General features: G+C 43.1%; 2 protein-coding genes across 7 annotated transcripts in view; one reads left to right on the top strand and one right to left on the bottom strand.

The window, feature by feature from the left end:
- Window positions 1-4,657: 4,657 nt before the first annotated feature.
- LOC121483566 (sperm acrosome-associated protein 5-like) lies at window positions 4,658-7,274 on the bottom strand. Its single transcript, XM_041742238.1, has 4 exons — window positions 7,130-7,274; window positions 6,568-6,726; window positions 4,884-4,962; window positions 4,658-4,776 (listed from the first exon to the last, which is right to left on the bottom strand). Exons 1-4 carry the CDS (start codon window positions 7,272-7,274, stop codon window positions 4,677-4,679), a joined length of 483 nt encoding a protein of 160 aa, XP_041598172.1. The 3' UTR covers window positions 4,658-4,676.
- Window positions 7,275-13,267: 5,993 nt separating this feature from the next.
- Window positions 13,268-20,804, top strand: part of ZNF182 (zinc finger protein 182) — a 28,119-nt gene continuing 20,582 nt past the window's right edge. For 3 of the 6 annotated variants that reach the window (XM_041742236.1, XM_041742235.1, XM_041742231.1), the window contains exons 1-3: window positions 13,268-13,422; window positions 13,660-13,843; window positions 14,727-14,785. In XM_041742236.1, coding sequence (XP_041598170.1) covers window positions 14,771-14,785 — 15 coding nt within the window. In that variant the 5' untranslated portion in view covers window positions 13,268-13,422; window positions 13,660-13,843; window positions 14,727-14,770. Of the gene's footprint in view, window positions 13,423-13,473; window positions 13,844-14,573; window positions 14,786-20,804 lie in introns of those variants that run through there. The other 3 variants (XM_041742233.1, XM_041742232.1, XM_041742234.1) reach the window with 3 other exon arrangements.

Genomic DNA, 20,804 nt, shown 5'->3' with positions numbered 1-20,804 from the left:
ACATACACATAAAAGTATAGAGTTGATATAAACCTTCCTTTGCTAACATTTGCTCATAATACACAAACTGTTTTGCAACTCGCTGTTTTCCCTTCACATAGTAACATTGATGAAGGTGGTAGGAGTAATGATAATGATAATGATAATACAGATGATGATGAGAATATTAGTGGCAGGAACAGCAGCTAACACCTAAAGAGCCTGCACTGGGCCTGGCACTATACTAAGTACTTTATGCACATGACCACCCTAGTCCTCACAACCATCCTGAGAAGTGGGTACCTTTAATATCTGCATCTTACAGATGAGAAAACTTGAGTCCCACAATAGATAAGCAAGTGGCGTGGGGTTATAGAGCTGGTTACTGGCATAGCTGGGATAGTCCCTACTCCATGAATACTTGTTGATAGAAGATATTTCACTGCCAAGACAGAGATTTTTAACAGCTGCACATTTTTTTTGTCTTGTATGCCTGTGTCATGTTGCATGGCAAGGCAATAATCTTTCATGTCCTGTCTTGTTGTACTGTGCTGAGTGTTTCTAGAATTTCTGGTTCAAAAGATGGGCATGTTTTGAACTTTTTAAAAAAGATTTTATTTATTTATTTATTCATGAGAGACATATATAGAGAGAGGCAGAGACATAGGCTGAGGGAGAAGCAGGCTCCGTGGGGGGAGCCTGATGTGGGACGTGATCCCAGGATCCCGGGATTAGGACCTGAGCCAAAGGCAGATGTTCAACCACTGAGCAACCCAGGTGTCCCCCATTTTGAACTTTCATAGACCTTGCCAAATTGCCTTTGAAAAAGTTCATGCAAGTTTATACTCCCCGCTACTGAGTGAAAATACCCTAATCTGTCATGTTTTTATTTTATTTTATTTATTTATTTATTTTTGGTGGAAAGAGATGTTTCGTTATTTATTTGGTATTTTCCTCACTACTCTGTTGTCAATACTTTGATTTATTTGTAAACTTTTTTGTTTTCTGGGACACCTGGGTGGCTCAGCAGTTGGGCCTCTGCCTTCATCTCAGGGCATGATCTGGGAGTACTGGGATTGAGTACCACATCGGGCTTCCTACGTGGAGCCTGCTTCTCCCTCTGCCTGTGTCTCTGCCTCTCTTTCTGTGTCTCTCATGAGTAAAAAGATAAAATCTTTAAAAGAAAACTTTTTATTTTTATTTTTATTTATGATAGTCACAGAGAGAGAGAGAGAGGCAGAGACACAGGCGGAGGGAGAAGCAGGCTCCATGCACCGGGAGCCCGATGTGGGATTCGATCCCGGTTCTCCAGGATCGCGCCCTGGGCCAAAGGCAGGCGCCAAACCGCTGCGCCACCCAGGGATCCCCTATTTTTTCTTTTTTTCTTAAAGATTTTATTTATTTATTTGAGAAAGAATGAGCAAGTGTGAGCGAGTGGGGGGAGGGGCAGAGGGAGAGGCAGAAGCAGACTCCCCACTGAGCAGAGAGCCTGACATGGGGCTCCATCCCAGGACCCTGAGATCAGGACCTGAGGTGAAGGCAGACACTTAACTGACTGAACCACTCAGGCACCCCTTTTTAAATTTTTAAAAAGATTTTTTTTATTTGAGAGAGAGAGAGAGAGTTGGGAGGGGGCAGAGGGAGAGGGAGAAGCAGATTCCCTGCTCAGTGCACAGGGAGTCTGATGGGCCAGGGGCAGGGAGCTAGATCCCAGGACCCTAAGATCATGACCTGAACTGAAGGCAGATGCTTAACCAGCTGAGCCATCCAGGTGCCCCAAGGCGACTCTTAATGTATATCAAAGAATCCATTCAGGAAAAAAAACTGATGGATATGGAAAGGTCTTCTCCTGGAAGTCCTATTTCATGTTACATCAGAGAGCTCATATAGAAGAAAAACTTGAGAAATCCTGTGAATTTGCATTCATTGCTGAATGTGTGAATGCAATGAATGTGATAAAGCTTTGTTACAGAAATCACATCTCATTATTCATCAGAGAGTTCACACAGGAGAGAAGCCCTATGAGTATAATATATATAAAAAAACTCATATAAGAGAGAAGCCCTCTATGTCTGAGAAGTGTAGTAGAGCCTTCAGGATGAAGTCAAAACTCACTATATGTTAGAGAACCCACACAGGAGAAAAACCCTCTGACTTCTCTCTCTCTCTCTCTCTCTCTCTCTCTCTCTCTCTCTCTCTCTCTCTTCCCTTCTCTTTTAAAGATTTTTATTTATTTATTTATTCATGAGAGATACACAGAGAGAGGCAGAGACATAGAGGGAGAAGCAGGCTCCCCACAGGATCAATCCCAGGCCCCTGGGATCACAACCTGAGCCAAAGGCAGACTCTCAATCACTGAGCCACCCAGGTGCCCCAGACCTCTCTTGAATATGAGAAAAACTTTCTTTCATAGTAAAAGCTCATCGTGAGTTAAAGACCTCAGAGAGAAAAGAAACTTTGTGAAAGAAATGAAAATGGGAAATCCTTTATAGAGTCAAAGGAAAAGAAAAAGGCAGGGTGAGGGATCCTGCTTTAGCTAACATGGTCAGGGAAGGCCTTTCTGAGAAGGTGCCATTTGAGCTTAGACCTGAAAATGAGGTGCCAGCCATACTAGGGGTAAGAACATTCCAAGAGGAAGGAGTAGCATGAGCCAAGGTCTTGATGCAAAAATCATGGCCTCTGTACTTGGCTACCATGGGTGTGTGTTGAATGACTATTTTACATCAGAGAGGTGGTTCATGTCTTCAGTCTTTGGGGCCTTGAATATAATGAGAAGCTTTAGCTGGAAGCCAAGCCTCGCTATAAATTTGGGCACAGGTATCGAGAGAAACCCAATTTAATTAACGTCAATAAACATAGTCCTCTGGGGAGGGAAATAGTCCAGATTTAACACCAAACTCTCATAGAAAAAAAGTAACAAAATCTGTTTAGATATTTTGACAGCTCTCATGATGGGGAATAAGTGCCATCCACAAGAAAAAAAGAGTTTGCCAATTGATATAAAGCTACAGATTTAAAGATAATTACTAGGGGCGCCGGGGTGGCTCAGTCAATTAAGCATCTGCCTTCTGCTCAGGTCCTGGGATGGAGCCTGCATGGGACTCCCTGCCCAATGGGGAGTCTGCTTCTCCCTTTCCCTTTGCCTTCTGCTCTACTTGTGCAGATTTTCTCTCTCTCTCTCTCTCTGTCAAATAAATAAATAAATAAATAAATAAATAAATAAATAAATAAAATATTTTTTAAAAATAAAGATAATGGGGATCCCTGGGTGGCTCAGTGGTTTAGCACCTGCCTTTGGCCCAGGGCCTGATCCTGGAGTCCCGGGATTGAATCCCACATCGGGCTCCCTGAATGGAGCCTGCTTCTGCTTGTGTCTCTGCCCCTCTCTCTCCCTCTCTGTGTCTCTCATGAATAAATAAATAAAATCTTTTTAAAAAATAAAAATAAAATAAAATAAAAAGATTTTGGCTTTGTGTCTATGTGTATACCTCTCGTCTTCCTGGGCTTGATCATACAGTCTTTCCAGAAATGCTATGAGCTACCTATAGGCTTTTAGGAGACCCACTTATTTACTTAAATTCAGCAGAGTTTATTTTTGCTGCTTTTGATAAATACAGAAATTGGTACTGAGAGTGATGGCCCCCTTTATGGATCCCCAGGGAAATGTGAAATTTGGTCATCTAGGCTGGTTGGGGCTGAAGGCAGAAATCAAATTGGCATTTTAGGAAGGAGGCTCAGTCATTCTTACACTGGTGGATATGTGCTTTAATGATCACCTGTGCTTACCTTGGAGGAAACAAACACTGAAAACAAGGCTTTAGGTGGGTGAATATCCACCCCCAACCAAAAAGTACAAAAGACGTGAGGGGACTGCTTCCTCACGGGGATGGTGGCTTCTGATGGGGCTGGTACAAAGAGAAAGAGTGGCAAGTTTAAATTCCTAAATTCTCTGCCCAAGACACATCAAAATCCAGGCATTCGTGAAAAGAAATTACTACCCTGTGTATCCATTGAATTCCTGGCCTAAATTCCCACCCTGTCATTTGAAATTTAGGATACTCATGGTGAAAGAGGGAGTGGCGGGGTGGGGCTGAGGGGGTGTGCAGAATGTTAGAATGGGAAAGTGTGGGAGGATGTGGGAGAATGTGAACACTTTAATTCCCACTGAGCCTCCAGTGTAAGCTGAAACCAATATTATTTTCCCTGGGGAAGACCTTAATTAAAGACCCTGTAGTGACTTCTGAAAGTGATGCTTTTTAAGGAAAGCCAATTTTCACAGACACTCATCCTGCCCTTCTGTTTCCAGACCTATACCTGCCTTGTGTACCAAGCACTTTATGTGCTTGCTGAACACTCTTAATTTGATTCTCCCAATGATCCTATGAAATAGTTGCTATCATTATCATCCTCATTTTGCCAATGAGGAAACTGAGGCACAGAGAAATTAAATGCCTTGCCCAACACAACACAGCTCATAAATGGTAGAGATGATATTTGAACCCAGGAGAAGCTGCACTCTTACACCCTGAGTTATCTGGTGTCTCTGATTAGAACTCTGAATGTATGGAGGAAGTGATTGAATGGGGATACCTCCAGGCATTGGGAAAATGAAGAGTTAGGCATCAGAGGTCTCTTGCATTATTTATAGATAGCATCCTTTATTGAATCCAGGAAATCTCTATCTCTGGGAAACTGAGTCATGAATTAATTTTCTTTGAGTCAGATTTGGCATGCATATTGCATCCCTTGAGCCATTCAGATAAATAATGGCCAGAACAGTGCCGGGTCCAAGAATCCCTGGGAAATGAAGGGAGGGAGGATGGGAGGATGAAGTGGATAGGCTGATGGGGTGGCAGTGCCATTATCCCAGCTGCCCAGGGCCCAAGCCACCCCCATGAACTTACCAGGCAGTCATACCATTCTTTGATGATGCCACCTGCCTGGCACACAAGATATCATCCAGAATATGGCGGTTGAGCAGGTCTAGGGAGGAAGGAAGAAAGAGACATAGTGATCTGGTGCTTTGGGGACAGGGTGACAGTATATGGCTGGCCCAAGGGTTCTGGATTCCTTGGAGCCTGAATAACTTCAACCACTACATTGGCTGATTCTGGATGACCTTGGATTCACTTGTCAGCTGGTTGTGAATTCAGTCTTGCTGACTTCAAACATTATGTTGTTAGTTCCTAGATAACCTCAACTGCCACTTTGGTTACAAATGACCTCCATCTGCATGCTGTTTAGTTCCAGTCAACCTCAGTCATTGTGTTTGGTTCTTGATGATCCCAACTGCTCAACCAGGGTGACCTTCACTACCCTTCTGACTGGTTAATGATCTTAACCACCATGGTGACCAGTCCTGGACAACCTCAATTGCCATTTTTTTTTTCATAGCTAGTTCGTATTTTATTGGACTGTTGATTTCAGTGCTTCTGTGATGTCAGCCTAACAAAGGACTAAATGTTTAGTCGAGGGGATGAAGCCACCCACAAATTTGAGCAAATTTAAGGTAGTTGGAATCAGGGAAAAGTCTACTGAAGGGAGGCCCTTGGTTCCTAACAGTTCTAAAGATTTAATGATCCAACGATCAAGTTTTATGGAAAAATTTGAAGTGTCCAGATGTCCCTTTGGCAGGAGAAACGGGCAGGACCGGAGGACATAGGCAGTAGTGGCAGACGGTCTGCAGCATGGACGGCTGGGCTGGAGAAGCCACTTTCCCGTCGGTCCATAGGATGAGGATGCTTTCCTCAGACAAGGTCAATTGCCATTTTGACTAGTTATAAATAATTCCAACCTCCATGTTGACCATTCTAGGACCTCAACTTCCATTGGAGCTGATCCCTCCTCAACTTCCATGTGAAGTGAAACATACAAAGTCCTCAAAGTGAACAACCTTAACCCATTTTAGCCAGTCTTGAGAAACTGTACTATTCATGTTACCCTGTCCTAGACAGCTTCAACCTCTGTGGTGGCTAGTCCTGGACAACCTCACCCTTCAAGCTGACCAATCCTGGGTAACCTCTTCTGTTATTGTAGCAGGACTTGGACAACCTCAACCTCCATTTGGTCTAGCCCCCAGTAACCTCAGTTCCCACTTTGGTCTGTCTCAGACAACCTCCAGCACCATTTTGGCCAACCCTGAACAACTACTGCTATTAAATTTTGTCTGCAATAACACCACACTCTTGTCTGGAAAGCTCTCTCCTTTCTGCACAGATACACTTTATTTCTGTTCTTACAGACAGATATGTGTTTCTTCCCTCAGAGCCTGAACAACCTCAGCCCCAAATCAGGACAATCTCCCCCTCCATTCTGCATGGAGCCAAGTTTCCTGTTTCCTGAGTCCCAGAAAACTGCAGCCTCCATTCTCAGTGAGGTCCAGGAGCTCTGAGCCCTCCTGACCTGGACAACATCTCAGTGTAGTCAGTAAAGATACAGGATGGTGTCTCTAACAGCCCAGGCAAGTCTGTTCCTTTCTCTATCATTTTTCTGCTTGTTACCGGAGATTATGGCTTAGGCAACCTTGCACTCTGTGTGTTGGGCAGTGGGGCCAGGCAGGGCTTCAGGGTGTTCCCAGTGCTGCCTCACCACGACACTCCATGTGACAGAGGTTCTGGGTGGGTGTAACACCATTGTTACACCACCAGGCGGAGTTCAGCTGGAAAATGCCATATTCACTGCTGCCGTCGGGATTGTGGTCCACGAAGGAGGTGTCAAAGCCACTCTCATAGTGTGCCATGCACAGCCCTGGGACAGGGAGGGGGTAGGTAGCAGGTAGGCATGGGTCCTGGGACAAGGGGATGGCAGGACAAGAGGGAGGGGGTGGGGATGGTTGTCATCTCAGTTGTGGGGGTGATGATCCTGGTTTGGTGGTGGTGATGATGTTGGTGATTCTGGTGAGATCTCAGTGATGGCAGTGGTGATAGTACTTGTCATGATTTTGATGGTAGCGATGGTGTTGATGGTAGAGATGAGGGTGATGGTTGTGAAGGCAGTGATGGTAAGGACATGAGAGAAGTCAGTCTGGGGATGACCGAGAGGATGGTGCCCTGGCCCAGGGAGATGATAAGTGACAAGGGGGGCCTGGGTCTGAGTGTGATGATGGGTGGCTAGGGGGTGTGTGTGGGACTTGGGGCAGCTGGAGTCTCACAGTCTTCAATGCTGTAGCCCTTGAAGCCGTTGAGGCCCGCCTTCTCCAGCTTCATTGCCAGTTCACAGCGTTCATAGATTTTGGCATCCACAGGGGCAACTGTCAGCGTGGCCAGGGTCACCACCATGGTGACCCAGGCCTGCATTATAACACCCATAGGCCCTCCTGCCCAACTCTTTGCTCTAGACTCACCCTGCCCTGTTTAGAACTAGGGGCATTCTGGAACTCTGGGCTCTATGAAGAAATAGCTAAATGGTAGATTCTGGAACACAGAGCCAGAGGGCTGGACACCTCAACATCTTTCCCAGTGCTACCCTTATTAGAGACAGGCACACAATGAAAAAGAAAGATACTGACCTATACACAGAGAAGGGAGGAGGCAAAACCAGGGAGAAACCCTGAGATGTCAGAAAGAGATGCAGGAAGAGAGGGGCCAGAGATGCAGAGCACAGACAGGACTCAGGCCCTGGGCTTCATGATCAGCCCACATTCCCCCACATTCTTTAAATACTGTCCCACTCCACTGTTTTTAATCATGCTGTACCACTTGGTTACCTCCATTTCCACTTACACTGCCCCTCATCGTCTCCCTTCTCCCCACTCTGCTCAGCAGTCAGTACTGTTCACGACACTGTGCCTATTATGGCCTCAGTTTCTCCCGCTCCACACAATATGACCACCATGCCCTTCCATTCTCAGCAATTCCTTCACTTCACTTATTATGCACCGTTACACCCCAATTTACTGGAATCTGGCCCACGTTAGCCCCATTCACTCTCTGCCCTCCATTACATACTATACACAACACATTACATGTGGATGCACACCCTACTACTGTTTCCACCTCCATTCTTGTTCCATCATTTATTCCCTCGTTCACTTATAGTGCCTCTAATCCACCTACCTTCAGTCACCCTGGGCCTCATATTGCCACAGTTCCTTAACCCTCTCCTTACATGACCCCAATTCTCTCACATCATATTTCTTCACCTCCATTCACTCTCAGACTCTCATTTTCTACTTCCCCCTCCACTTCTGGACACTGCATGAAGTGACTCTCATTCACTCTCAAAGGGCCCATCCTTCGGCTTTGTTCATGGACTCTGGGCCTCATTCTTTCCCTCCTTCATTCTCTTTCTGCCCCTTCTTCCCCTTTATTCTCTCAAATGCTACTCCCATGTTATCCCCATTCCCCATATTACTCCCAAACACTAGCTCGCGTTGCCCACGGATTCTCATTCTATGCTTGCTCACCCCCATTCCTCACATTCTCTTCATCGACTCCATTTACTCTCACTCAGCCTCTCATTCATTGAAATGATCTCATTCATTGGAATTCATTTCCAATGTAACCCCTATTCCCACTTACCACTCCTGTTCTGCACCTGATTGCCTGTCTAGTTGTTTCTGTTGTGCCCCATAGTGCCTTCATTCAGTCACATTCTGCCTTGAATTCACCACTTTTTTGCTAACACTGGGCCCTATCCCCCCTTTATTCTCGTGGGGCCATGTGACTTTCATCTTGCCCTTTGACTCACAACACCCACAGTTCCTCACGTTCTTCTGCTCTTTGCTTCCATTCCCTCTCATTCTTCCCAGCATTAGCTCCATTCATGCACATGCATCAGCTCCTTCACCTGAGCTGATTGACCCTGGGATCCCTGGACATTCCTAGAGCCCCTCATTACCCTAGTCTGCCCCTTATTCACCTGTAGTCACTCCCTTTCTCCTTCAGAGTGTGGCCACTCAAACTCAGCCTGATTCACATACTCACATTCTACCTTGTACACATCTTTATTCCCTCTTCTTTGTCCCTTATGCTCCCCATTTTTCCCTCTATGGCCCACATTACCTCCATTCACTCCCACTCTCCCTCTAAATTCACCTCCCTTGCTCTTATATGCCCCATAAACCATCATTTATTCACACTCTGGTCCTTAGTGCTCAGAATAACTTGCACTCTGCTGCTTTATTAGCTCTATTCACATTCACCACCTTGAATTGCTCCATTCACTCAGTTTGCTCCCATGTTCATTTTTTGTCACTTTAGACCATGCCTCATTTTCCCATCATTTACTCAGCCCTTATGCATGATCTCACATTAATTCAAAATTAAATGCATAGTCATTCCCTCATGCTGCTCCACACTACCCACTTTCACTCCACTCTACTCATTCACCTCACCTTTCATCACCCTCCACCTCTCCTTGCTGCATTCACCCACAATTTGTCCTTCATTCACCATTATTCACCCCTGCCCCCCAACCAGTCCATAAGCCCCCGATTTAATGACACTTGCATTGGCCAAGACAGAGAAATCTGACATATTGTTCAGGATTCATATACAAGTGATGGTATATACTACAAATACCAGTGGCTTCAGAAGAATGGAAGGGGATTCCTCTCTTGGAAGCAAGTAGTTCAGAGCTAGCATGGCAGCTTCAAAGAACTGGCTCGTGTGCTCTGACAAACTCACCTGTTACCTTATGGTCCAAAATGACTCCTCACAATTGGCCACACTAATATAATTTGTTTGTTTGTTTGTTTGTTTGTTTATTTATTTTTCACACTAATATAGTTTTGATTAAATGTATCTTTTATTTTATTATTGTTTTTTTAAAAAGATTTTATTTATTCATGAGAGACACAGAGAGAGAGGCAGAGACACAGGCAGAGGGAGAAGCAGGCTCCATGCAGGAGGCCTGATGTGGGACCTGATCTTGGGACTCCAGGATCACGCCCTGGGCCAAAGGCAGGTGCTAAACCACTGAGACACCCAGGGATCCCCAGTATCTTTTATTTTAAAATAAGCTCTATGTCCAATGTGGGGCTTGAACTCATAATTCTTAAGATCGAGAGTCACATGCTCTACTGACCAAGCCAGCGAGACACTCCTTGGATGAAATGGCTCTTAAGAGCAATTGTGATAATGACTCACTAGTGAGGTGGGGGGCCTTTGGGTGGGAATGTCACATTTTACAGATTCTGTGGCGGGACCAGTTACTGTCAGCTTTCCATACCCGTCCACCTAGCCATGTGCTGCTTAGACCATGGTATGAGGAGGTTGCACCTGTGGGGACTGACGGCAGAGGATGCCCAGGACAGAGTGGGAGTCCTGGCTCCGTGCAGAAAAGCTGGCCTCACAAAGCTTGTGGTTGTGCATTGTGAACCCTGGGACAGTTTTTGGGGGGCTGTATCCCTGGCTCAGGGACATTTCTGGAGCTGGCATTCACTGTATCCCAATACCCACCAACCCTAAAAGATTCTCTCTACACACAGGGGTGTGTGAACAAGGTTGGGGGGATGATATTTGTAAGATGGAAGAGGCCAGGCTGGGATGAGCCCTACAGGTCCAGCCCTTCCTACTTCCCACCTTCTAATGCATTCAGAGAGAACTGACATGTTTTGTACCCAAGAAGTGCTGATCCTTTGGGGAGCAAGAGGTAGGAGTTATTCCTCTGTTTCCTCTCTTTGCATTGTCTGCTAGGAAGCTCCATCTAGATTTCTGATAGAATCATTTCCTTGGCTAGTTTTAATGGTTCTGGGATGAAGACCCTCAGATACTTTCTGGAAGTTGTATTGGATACTAAATAAACAAAAGAGGAATATTATTGAGTTGTACTGGATACTAAGTAAACAAAAGAGGAATATTATTGGGTAGAAGTCAAGGATCCAACCTTAGGAAACTGTGTGACATCGGGCAAGTTACTTAGTCTCTCTAGGACTCAGTTTCCTCATCTGACAAATGGAGGCCATGGGACTGTTCACATATAGTGGGGACTATATGAGTGAAGTAGGTCGTGTCCTGTGCTTTATACAGCATGTGGCACACAGGAGATACTGAGCTAGGTCCGAGCCGCCATTATCACTTTTCTGGGCCTGTTGGCTGAAGCCACACTGTTTTTCCTGCTTTTACCCTTGCCATCTGTAGTCTGTTCTCCAAAGGAGCCTGCAGGTTATCTTTTAATTTTTTTCCTTTCTATTAAAAAAGTTTAATACTTATACACACCTAATTTTATTTAAATAATCATGATAATAAAACATGTAGTGCTTGCTATGTGCCATGCATTGTTCTAAACATAAATGATACGGGAAAGCTAGGTTCTTATCTCATGGAGTGGAAGAATGAATCTCACAGACAACAGAATGAGTAAAGCGATAGAAGTTTATTTATTTATTTATTTATTTTTTTGCGATAGAAGTTTATTAAGCAAAGATACAAAGAAACCTCTCAGAAGTGAGACAGGTCCTGACAAGAGTTGTGACTGAGGGCTTTTAGTGGCAGTCTTTTATTGAGAAGCTAGCCAGGTAGCCCATGGCCTTGAGATTCTTGTGCAGTCTTAGTTTGAGCAGGGACTGTTGATAACGCCTTAATGACTTATTTCTTTGTGGTGTGGTGAGTTTCTTTGATTATTACTTAGTAACTATTAAAGGGAGATACTCCCTAACATTTTAGAGCTAGGGAGCCAAGTTTTTTGTTTTTGCTGCCCTATCTCTGTTTTCTTGGGATGAGTAGAAGCCTGACTCTAGGGCCTCTCAGTGTCCTTGGGGTTTATGGGAGCCCACAGATTTATGGGAGCCTGACTTTGGGCCTTTCCCTTATCTTTCTCTGTCTAGCCCCATCTGCCCCTAACTCGTTCCTACATCATAATTATCAATTCATTTGTCACTGTCCCCGTTTTTTGGATGAGGAAACAGCACAGAGGAGAGTTCTGCCCTAGGTAGTTACAAAGCTGGTAGGTTTGAAACCAGGCTGTCTCCATCGTGTTTGTTTGGTTCTGTCCTCTCCCTTGCTCTATTCCCAATGTCTAGAATACTGTCCTACAGGAAGTGCTTAAGCAAATCCCGGTGAAGCTCATGTTCTAGTGGTCCAAGACTCGCAATAAACAATGAGAGAGATTGCTTCTGAGGGGGTCTTTTAAAAATCTTTCCCCTGGGCAGCACTGGTGGCTCAGCGATTTAGTGCTGCCTTCTGCCCCGAGTGTGATCCTGGAGACCTGGGATCGAGTCCCATGTCGGGCTACCTGCATGGGGCCTGCTTCTCCCTCTGCCTCTCTCTCTCTCTCTGTGTCTGTCATGAATAAATAAATAAAATCTTAAAAAAAAATCTTTCCCCTTTTACGCCTTCGCATTCTGTCTAGAATGAAACATGAGCTCTGTTCCTGGCAAAGGAGGTCCTGTGCATCTGGCACCCACCTGCCTCTCCCTCCCTCACACCTCCTACGCTCCCAACACACTGCCAGTTTCCATTCCTCCAACACATGGAATTAGATCCCACTTCCGGGCCTTTGCAACAAGACCTGCCCTCCATCAGAAAGTTCATTGCTCGGATCCCTGGGTGGCTCAGTGGTTTAGCACCTGCCTTTGGCCCAGGGCGTGATCCTGGAGTCCTGGGATCGAGTCCCACGTCGGGGTCCCTGCATGGAGCCTGCTTCTGTCTGCCTCTCTGCCTCTCTCTCTCTCTGTGTCTCTCATGAATAAATAAAAAATCTTAAAAAAAAAAAAAGAATGCTCATTGCTTCAGCTATTTGTGTGGCCAGCTCCTTTTGGTCAGCAAAATTGTCACCTCCGAGGAAAGGATTTCGTTCCTGGCCATCCAGAGAAAGCAACCCGTCAGCCCCTGCTTAACACATTTCCTTCACCCCAGGGTGTGGGAATCCTAGGTCGCCGTTTATTTATTCTTCAGCTTGTTTTTTATGCCGCGTCTCAAAACTCCCAGCTCTAGACACTGGAGGGAGCCAGTGTGATCTTTCTCCACCTCCCAGCCTTTGTGCACGCCGCGCAGTTCTGCCACGCATCCCGGCTTCCTATTCAGTTACACCTGTACACCCGATGCTGCCCTTCGGGTTCAAGACACCAAATTCCCGCCCGCCAGAATTTTCCTCAATTGGGCAATTCCCCTCCCTGCCATAAGGAAAATGGTTTTCAAAGTCTCAGGAATGACAGCCTCGGCAGAACAAAGTAAACACCTGCCCCACGCAGCAGCCCTCGAGGGGAAGAGACCCCGTGGGCGCGGCCATCTCAAGGCAGGGACCGCGCGGGTGCGGCCATCTTCCCTCCGCGCAGGCGCCGCGGCCTCGCCGCGTTCGCGTGGGGCCAGGGGTGGGGGGAGGGGGCCCAGTGGTGACTATTGGCGGACGCGGGCTCAAAGCCCCCACTGAGCGTGCGCACGCCCAGCTGCTGCAGCCCTGTAGGCTGCGGAGCACGAGTCGGTCCCGAAGCGGAAGTGCTTTTCGGAGCCAGTTCTTGCACTGGTCTTCTCTGCAGTGAGCAGAAAATCTATTGTCGAGAGGGTGAGAGGGGGGTGGGGGTTGAGAGGGCGAGCGCTAGAGGTGATGGGCTGTGATGGGGACTTCTGCGGGGGACGAACGAAGGGGGATTTGGTGGTGGGAGGTCATTGATGTGGGGAGTTGGGGGTGATGGGAGATGGAGACCGATTGAAGGTCTCTGGGCACGATAGTGAACAAAGTTATGGGACTAGTCAGGGTTGAATGGGGCTTGCTAAACGTTGACTTTTACACATTTTCCAGCACAGTGACCTGCGCTAAGGGTTCACACGCACTCCTCAGGCCCCTCCTTAGGCGCGCCCCCCTCTCTGCCCCTCTCCCCTTGCCCACGCGCCCCAGGGTAGGGGCCTGGTGTGAATACAACCTCTGAAGGGAATCTGCACCCGAAGGCTTCCTTCTGACTCCTGGGCAAGCCGGCCCCAGTGAGGTGAGGAGAAGGAAGAGGCACTTAAGAGGATTCACCTCAGAGCTTAAAGCTTGGGGTTTGGGGGGCGGGGTGGGAGACACTAGTGCTACGGGGTCTGCGGGGGTGGGATCGTCGGGATTCAAATATCACGAGGATGATAGTTTTCAAAGTTCAGTGTTCTTGGTGTTTAACAAATGCTAGCACATTTGAATTACAGATTAATTAAAAATAGAGGGAAAGAAAATCAGAAGGAATTGATTTTATCCCCCTAAATTTAAACGTCCATTCTTAGACAGTTTTTAGTGTGTATTAGGGGTATGCATTTTTAAACATTTCACGTATAGTTTGAAATGAGTTCCTGCAGTTTTATAACCTACCTTTTTTTCATTCAGAAGCTTACTGTGATTCAGCTTAAAAATTTATTGTGACATTTTAAAAACTTTTAATTTAGAAATATGTACAGAAAAGTACACAGATACTAAAGTATACAGTTCCATACAATATTTTAATAGCTGTGTAGCATTTCTTCTCTTGTATTTTCTTAATAATCTCTTATCTTGAGTCATATAAGGTTAATTTTGGCATCTATAAAGTCAGTGATGAGATGAAGGTACTTATAGAGGAATCGTGATGCATTAGAATACATTATTTCATTAAGGAAAATGGCTGAAAATACAATTTTTGGGTCTGTACACAAGTGTGTATAGGAAAAAATCTTTTGTGTTAGATGCTTATGTGAGGAAGAGTCAAGAATACACAGGTGGGGTGTTCAAACCACAAGGGTGCCCAAACTTCCACAGATTGGCTTCATTCCCAGCCAATGAGGGGATTTCTAGGCAGATAATTCCGGGCAGATAAGCCTGATGAGTACTCTCATATGCTGTACACTTCTCCATTCTTCCAGTTCAGCCTTCACACGTCTCTGCCTTTTCCCAAGAAGAGCAGGAAATGGCCAAGTCCCAGGTAAGTATGTTGTCTGTTCCTCCCCACCGCACCCCCCCCTTTTTTAACCATGGATGTGATGAGCTATGTAGGAATTTCTGACATAAAATAGGAAATTATTTGTAAATAAGCATTAGGATTGGGAAATGAGAGGCAGCCGCAAGGCCAAGTTAGAATGTAGACATGGAGGACTTAGGATGTAACATATACTAACATTGACTTACAGATATCTCTTTGAGCCTCTGGCTGCCAGAGGGAAACTTAACTAGAAGCTGGCTCCCCTTAGTTATCAGGAGAGAGCACACCGAATCCTCAGGGAAGTAAAGGTTTCCTGTAATTGCCTTCCAAGGCATTTCTTTTCTGAGTCTTCATATGGATGGCGGAATTGTCTTCAGCCACAGCAGTGATAAATGCAATCCCTTGTTTCCTGCAGATATTTCTTATGGCATTCCTCAGTGAGCTGAAGACACAATGTCAAAGTGGAATTTGGGAATGGAATATCTTAGGGAACTTGCTTTTCTTGGAATCGTTTTCCTGACGTAATTTTATAAGTCAGACTTAGGATTTTCACTTGGCCAAGAGACAGAGTCCTGTAGGTGCTCACAGCCAACCATCTTTTTCTATTCACTTAAAAAAAATGTTTAAAATTAGTGTGCATTAGTAATTGTTTTTGTTGTTATTGTCCAGTACAATAAATGTGAACACATTTGGTATTGTTAAAGTCAGTGCTGGGATGAAGGCATGTCACCAATACAGATTGGTGTAACTAATCTATGGGATAGAGAATGGTTTCATCAGGCCAAAAAAAAAAAAATGCCTTATGCTACCCCTTTATGTCTAATCCTTCCCAACCTATAACTTCAGGCAACCACAGATTTGTTCTGTGTCACTATAGTTTAATCTTCAAGAATGTCATATAAAGGAATCATATGGCACGTAACCTTTTTTAAAAAAATTAAATGATCTTTTGAAATAATCTACTGATGTGCAATTATAAAAATAATACAGAGAAATCCTGTGTATCCTTTACCTAGTTTCCCCCAATAGTACATCTTAACAAAGCTATGGTATAATGTCATGACCAGGATGTTGACTGTGATACGGTCAAGACATAGTTCCACCACCAGAAAGATCCCTTATGTTGCCCTTTTATTGCTAAATCCACCCCTTTTCCCCAGTCCTTCCATTCTTAGACTCCTGGGAAATACCATTCTCCATTTCTAGAATTTTGTCATTTCAAGAATGTGATAAAAAAAAATCAAATCATAGAGTGTGTGACCTTTTGAAACTGAGGGTATTTTACTTGCTGTAATTCCCTGGAGACTGAGATAAGTTGTGTGTATCAGTTCTTTTTTTTTTTTTTTTTTTTTTTTTTTGCTGGATAGTATTCATGGTATACAGGTACCACAGCTTATCTATCCATTCTCCTGTTGAAAGACATTTGAATTGTTTCCAGTTTTTGGAAATTATGAGTAAAACTAAACATTCATACATAGGTTTTTGTGTGAACATATGTTTTCATTTCTCTAGAATAAATATTGGATTGCTGGGTCATACGGTAACTGTATGTTTAACTTTTTAAGAATCTGCCAAACTGTTTTCCAGAATGGTTGAGTCATTTTTCATTTCCACCAGCAACGTATAAGAATTCCAGTTGCTTCACATTTTTGCCAGCACAGGATATTGTCAGCATTTTTAATTTTAGTCATTCTAGCAGTATAGTTGGTATCTCATCATGGCTTTAATTTGCGTTTCACTAATAGCTAGTGATGTTTAAGATCTTTATATATGCTTATTTACTTTTCGTATATCCTCTTTGATGAAGTGTGCAATCAGCTCTTCTGCCTATTTAAAATTGGATTTTTTGTTTTCTCACTATTGAGACTTGAGAGTTATTTATATAGTCTGTGTACAAGTCCTTTGTCAGATACATAGTTTCTGTAAATTTTCTTTTAATTCTCTTTTAATTCTTTTCTTTTAATTCTCTTAACAATGTTGTTCACAGAGTAAGAATTTTTCATTTTGAAAATGTCCAGTTTATGAATTATTTCCTTTATGTGTTGTGATTTTGGTGTCAGGTTTAAGAACTCTGCTGGATTCTAGGTCGTGAAGATTTTTTCCGATTCTATAAGTTTCATAGTTTAAAATTTTACATTTAGACCTATGATCTCTTTTGAATTAATTTTTATATAAGGTGTGGAGATTAGGTTGAGGGTTATTATTTTGTATATGGAATTCCATTTGTTCCAACCCCATTTGTTGAAAGGATCATTTTTCTCTTTTGAATTGCTTTTGGAGTTTTGTCATAAATCAGTTGACCATATTTGTGGATCTATATTCGGACTCTGTTCTATTGATCTATATACCTTACCTAACCCTTTGCCAGTACCATGCTGTCTTTTTTTAAAGTTTTCATTTAAATTCCAGTTGGTTAACATGCAGCTGTTTCCATAATTTGGCTATCGTAGATAATGTTGCTATAAACATTGGGGTGCATGTATCCCTTTGAATTAGCATTTTTTAGAAGATTTTATTTATTTATTCATCAGAGACACGGGGGCGGGGGCAGGGACACAGGCAGAGGGAGAAGCAGGCTCCCCGCAAGGAGCCCGATGTGGGACCCAATCCTGGATCCCGGGATCATGCCCTGAGCTGAAGGCAGATGCTCAATTGCTGAGCCACCTAGGCGTCCCAGTATTTTTTTATTCTTTGGGTAAATACCTAGTAGTGTGATTGCTGGATTGTAGAATAGGTCTATTTTTAAATTTTTGAGGAACCTCCATACTGTTTTCCAGAGTGGCTGCACCAGTTTGCATTCCCACCAGCAGTACAAGAGGGTTCCCCTTTCTCTACAACCTCACTAACACCTATGTTTTTAAAAAACGTTTTAAAGATTTTATTTATTTGAGAGAGAGTGCAGGAGCATGGGGAGGGACAGAGAAAGAAGCAGACTCCCCACTGAGCAGGGAGTCCCCTCCAAAAAAAAAGCTGAAGACAGATGCTTAACCCACTGAGCCATCCAGGCACCCGACACTTGCTGTTTTTTTTATGATTGTTGATTTTAGCCATTCTGACAGGTGTGAGGGAATAACTTACTGTAGTTTTGATTTCTATTTTACTGATGATCAGTGATGTTGAGTGTCTTTTCATGTGTCTCTTAGCCATCTGGATGTCTTCTTTTGAAAAAAGTCTATTGTCTTCTGCCCATTTTTTTTTTAAAGATTTATATATTTGAGAGAGAGCGAGTGTGCAGGGGAGAGGGGCAAAGGGAGCGAGACAGAGAGAATCCCAAGCAGACTGTGTGCTGAGCATGGAGCCCAATACAGGGCTCTATCTCACAACCCTGAGATCATGGCCTGAGCTGAAACCAAGATTGGATGATTAACCGATTGTGCCACCCAGGTGTTCCTTCTGCCCATTTTTTAAATTGGATTATTTGTTTTTGGGGTGTTGAGTTTTGTAAATTTGTTACATGTTTTGGATATTAACCCTTTTTCAGATATGTCATTTGCACATATATTCCCCCATTCTGTAAGTTGCTTTTTAGCTATGTTGATTGTTTCCTTCACTGTGCAGAAGCCTTTTATTTTGTTGAAGTCCCAATAGTTAATTTTTGCTTTTGTTTCCCTTGCCTCGGGAGACATAAGCTGTTTCTGCCCATGTCAAAGAAATTACTGCTGGTGTTCTCTTCTAGGATTTCTATGGTTTTGTGTCTCACATTTCATCTATTTTGAATTTATTTTTGTTTATGATATAAGAAAGTGATCTGATTTTATTCTTTTGCATGTTGCCTTCCAGTTTTCCCAACACCATTTGTAGAATGCAAATTCCTGCTTTGTCCAAGATTAATTCACCATATAGTGTGGGCTTATTTCTGGGGTTTCTCATCAGTTCTGTTGATCTATGTGCCTATTTTTGTGCCAGCACCATACTGTTTTGATTACTATAGTTTTATAATATAACTTGAAGTCTGGAATTGTGATGCTTCCAGCTTTGCGTTTCTTTTTCAAGGTTGCTTTGGCTATTCGGGGCCTTTTGTGGTTCCATACAAATTTTAGGATTGTTTGTTCTAGCTCTATGAAAAATGCTGTTGGTATTTTGATAGGGATTGCATTAAATGTGTAGATTGTGCTTTGGGTAGTATAGGCATTTTAACAATATTTGCTTTTCCAAACTATATGCACAGAATGTCTTTCCATTTCTTTGTGTCATCTCCACAATTTCTTTTTTTTTAAGATTTATTATTGGAGAGAGGGAGAGAGAGCGAGCGAGCAGGAGGAAGGCGCAGAGGAACAGGGACAATCTCAAGCAGGAACCACGTTGAGCATAGAGCCTGATGTGGGGCTTGATCTCACAACCCCGAGATAATGACCCAAGCCGAAATCAAGAGTCTTAGCCCTAGCTGACTGAGCTATCCAGGCACCCCTGTCTTTCCATTTCTTTGTGTCATCTTCAATGTCTTTTATCAGTATTTTAGTTTTCAGAGTTCAGGTCTTTTATCTCTTTGGTTAGGTTTATTCCTAGGTATCTTACTGTTTTTGGTGCAGTTGTAAATTGATTCCTTAATTTTCTTCTGCTGCTTCATTATTGGTAAATAGAAATGTAACAGATTTTTGTACATTGATTTATATCCTGAGACTTTACTGAATTCGTGTATCAGTTCTAGCAGTGTTTTGGTGGAGTCTTTCAGGTTTTCTATAGACAGTGTCGTGTCATCTGCGAGTAGTGAAAATTTTACTTTTTCTTGCCAATTTGGATGCTTTTTATTTCTCTGATTGCAGTGGCTAGGACTTCCAGTACTCAGGTAAATAAAAGTGGGAAAGTAGATATCTCTGTCTTGTTCCTGACTATAGAGGAGAAGCTCTCAGTTTTTCCCCATTGAGGATGATATTAGCTGTTGGTTTTTCATAGATGGCCTTTATGATGTTGAGGTATGTTCCCTCTACACCTACTTTGTTGAGAGTTTTTATTATGAATGGATATTGTACTTTGTCAAATGCTTTTTCTGCATCTATTGAAATGATCATATGGTTCTTATTCTTTGTTTTATTAATGTGATGTATCACATTGATTGATTTGTGAACATTGAACCATCCTCACAACCCAGGAGTAAATTACACTTGATCGTGGTGAATGATTTTTTTACTGTATTGTTGGATTTTGTTTGCTAGTATTTTATTAAGAATTTTTACATCCATGTGAATTCATCAGGGATATTTGGTCTGTAGTTCTCTTTTTTAGTGGTGTCTTTATCTGGTTTTGGTATCAGGGTAATGCTGGCTTCCTAGAATGAATTTATAAGTTTTCCTTCCTTTTCTTTTTTTTTTTTTTTTTTCCTTCCTTTTCTATTTTTGGAATAGTTTGAGAAGAATAGATAGTAACTCTTCTTTAAATGTTTGGTAAAAAAAATTTGTCTGTGAAGCCATCTGGTCCTGGACTTCTTAGTATATGTGCTGCCGAAGTGAACACTCTGGACTTTGTTGGGAATTTTTTGATTGTTAATTCAATTTCCTTGCTGGTTAGGGTCTGTTCAAGTTCTCTATTTCTTCTGTTTCAGTTTTGGTAGCTTATATGTTTGTAGGAATTTATCCATTTCTTCTAGGTTGTCCAATTTGTTGGCATATAGTTTTTCATAATATTCTCTTATAATTGATTTCCATGCTGTTAGTTGTCATCTCTCCACTTGGATTTGTGTTTTTATTTATTTGGGTCCTTTCTCTTTTCTTTTTGGTAAGTCTGGCAAGAGGTTTATCAATTTTATTAATTTTTTCAAAGAGCCAGCTCCTCATTTCATTAAACTGTTCTGTTGTGTTTTTTTTTTTTTTTAGTTTCTGTATCATTTATTTCTGCTCTAATCTTTATTATTTCCTTGTTTCTGCTAGCTTTGGGCTTCATTTGTTGTTGTTTTTCTAGCTCCTTTACATGTAAGGTTAGGTTTTTTATTTGAGTTTTTTTCTTGCTCTTTTTTGAAGATTTTATTTATTTATTCATGAGAGACACAGAGAGAGAGGGGGGCAGAGACATAGGCAGAGGGAGAAGC

This window comes from Vulpes lagopus, chromosome X (genome assembly GCF_018345385.1).
Source record: "Vulpes lagopus strain Blue_001 chromosome X, ASM1834538v1, whole genome shotgun sequence".
Taxonomy (NCBI): domain Eukaryota; kingdom Metazoa; phylum Chordata; class Mammalia; order Carnivora; family Canidae; genus Vulpes; species Vulpes lagopus.
Note: the sequence above shows the minus strand (reverse complement) of the source record. Positions and strands in the feature narration are given on the sequence as shown.

Bases quoted from the DNA above. Each gene is read 5' to 3' on its own strand.
- LOC121483566 (XM_041742238.1), bottom strand. From the start codon at position 7,274: ATGCAGGCCTGGGTCACCATGGTGGTGACCCTGGCCACGCTGACAGTT. The intron at 4,963-6,567 runs GTGAGGCAGCAC...CTTCCTCCCTAG, and splicing joins CTGTCACATGGAGTGTCGTG to ACCTGCTCAACCGCCATATT. The intron at 4,777-4,883 runs GTAAGTTCATGG...TTCATTTCCCAG, and splicing joins AAGAATGGTATGACTGCCTG to GGATTCTTGGACCCGGCACT.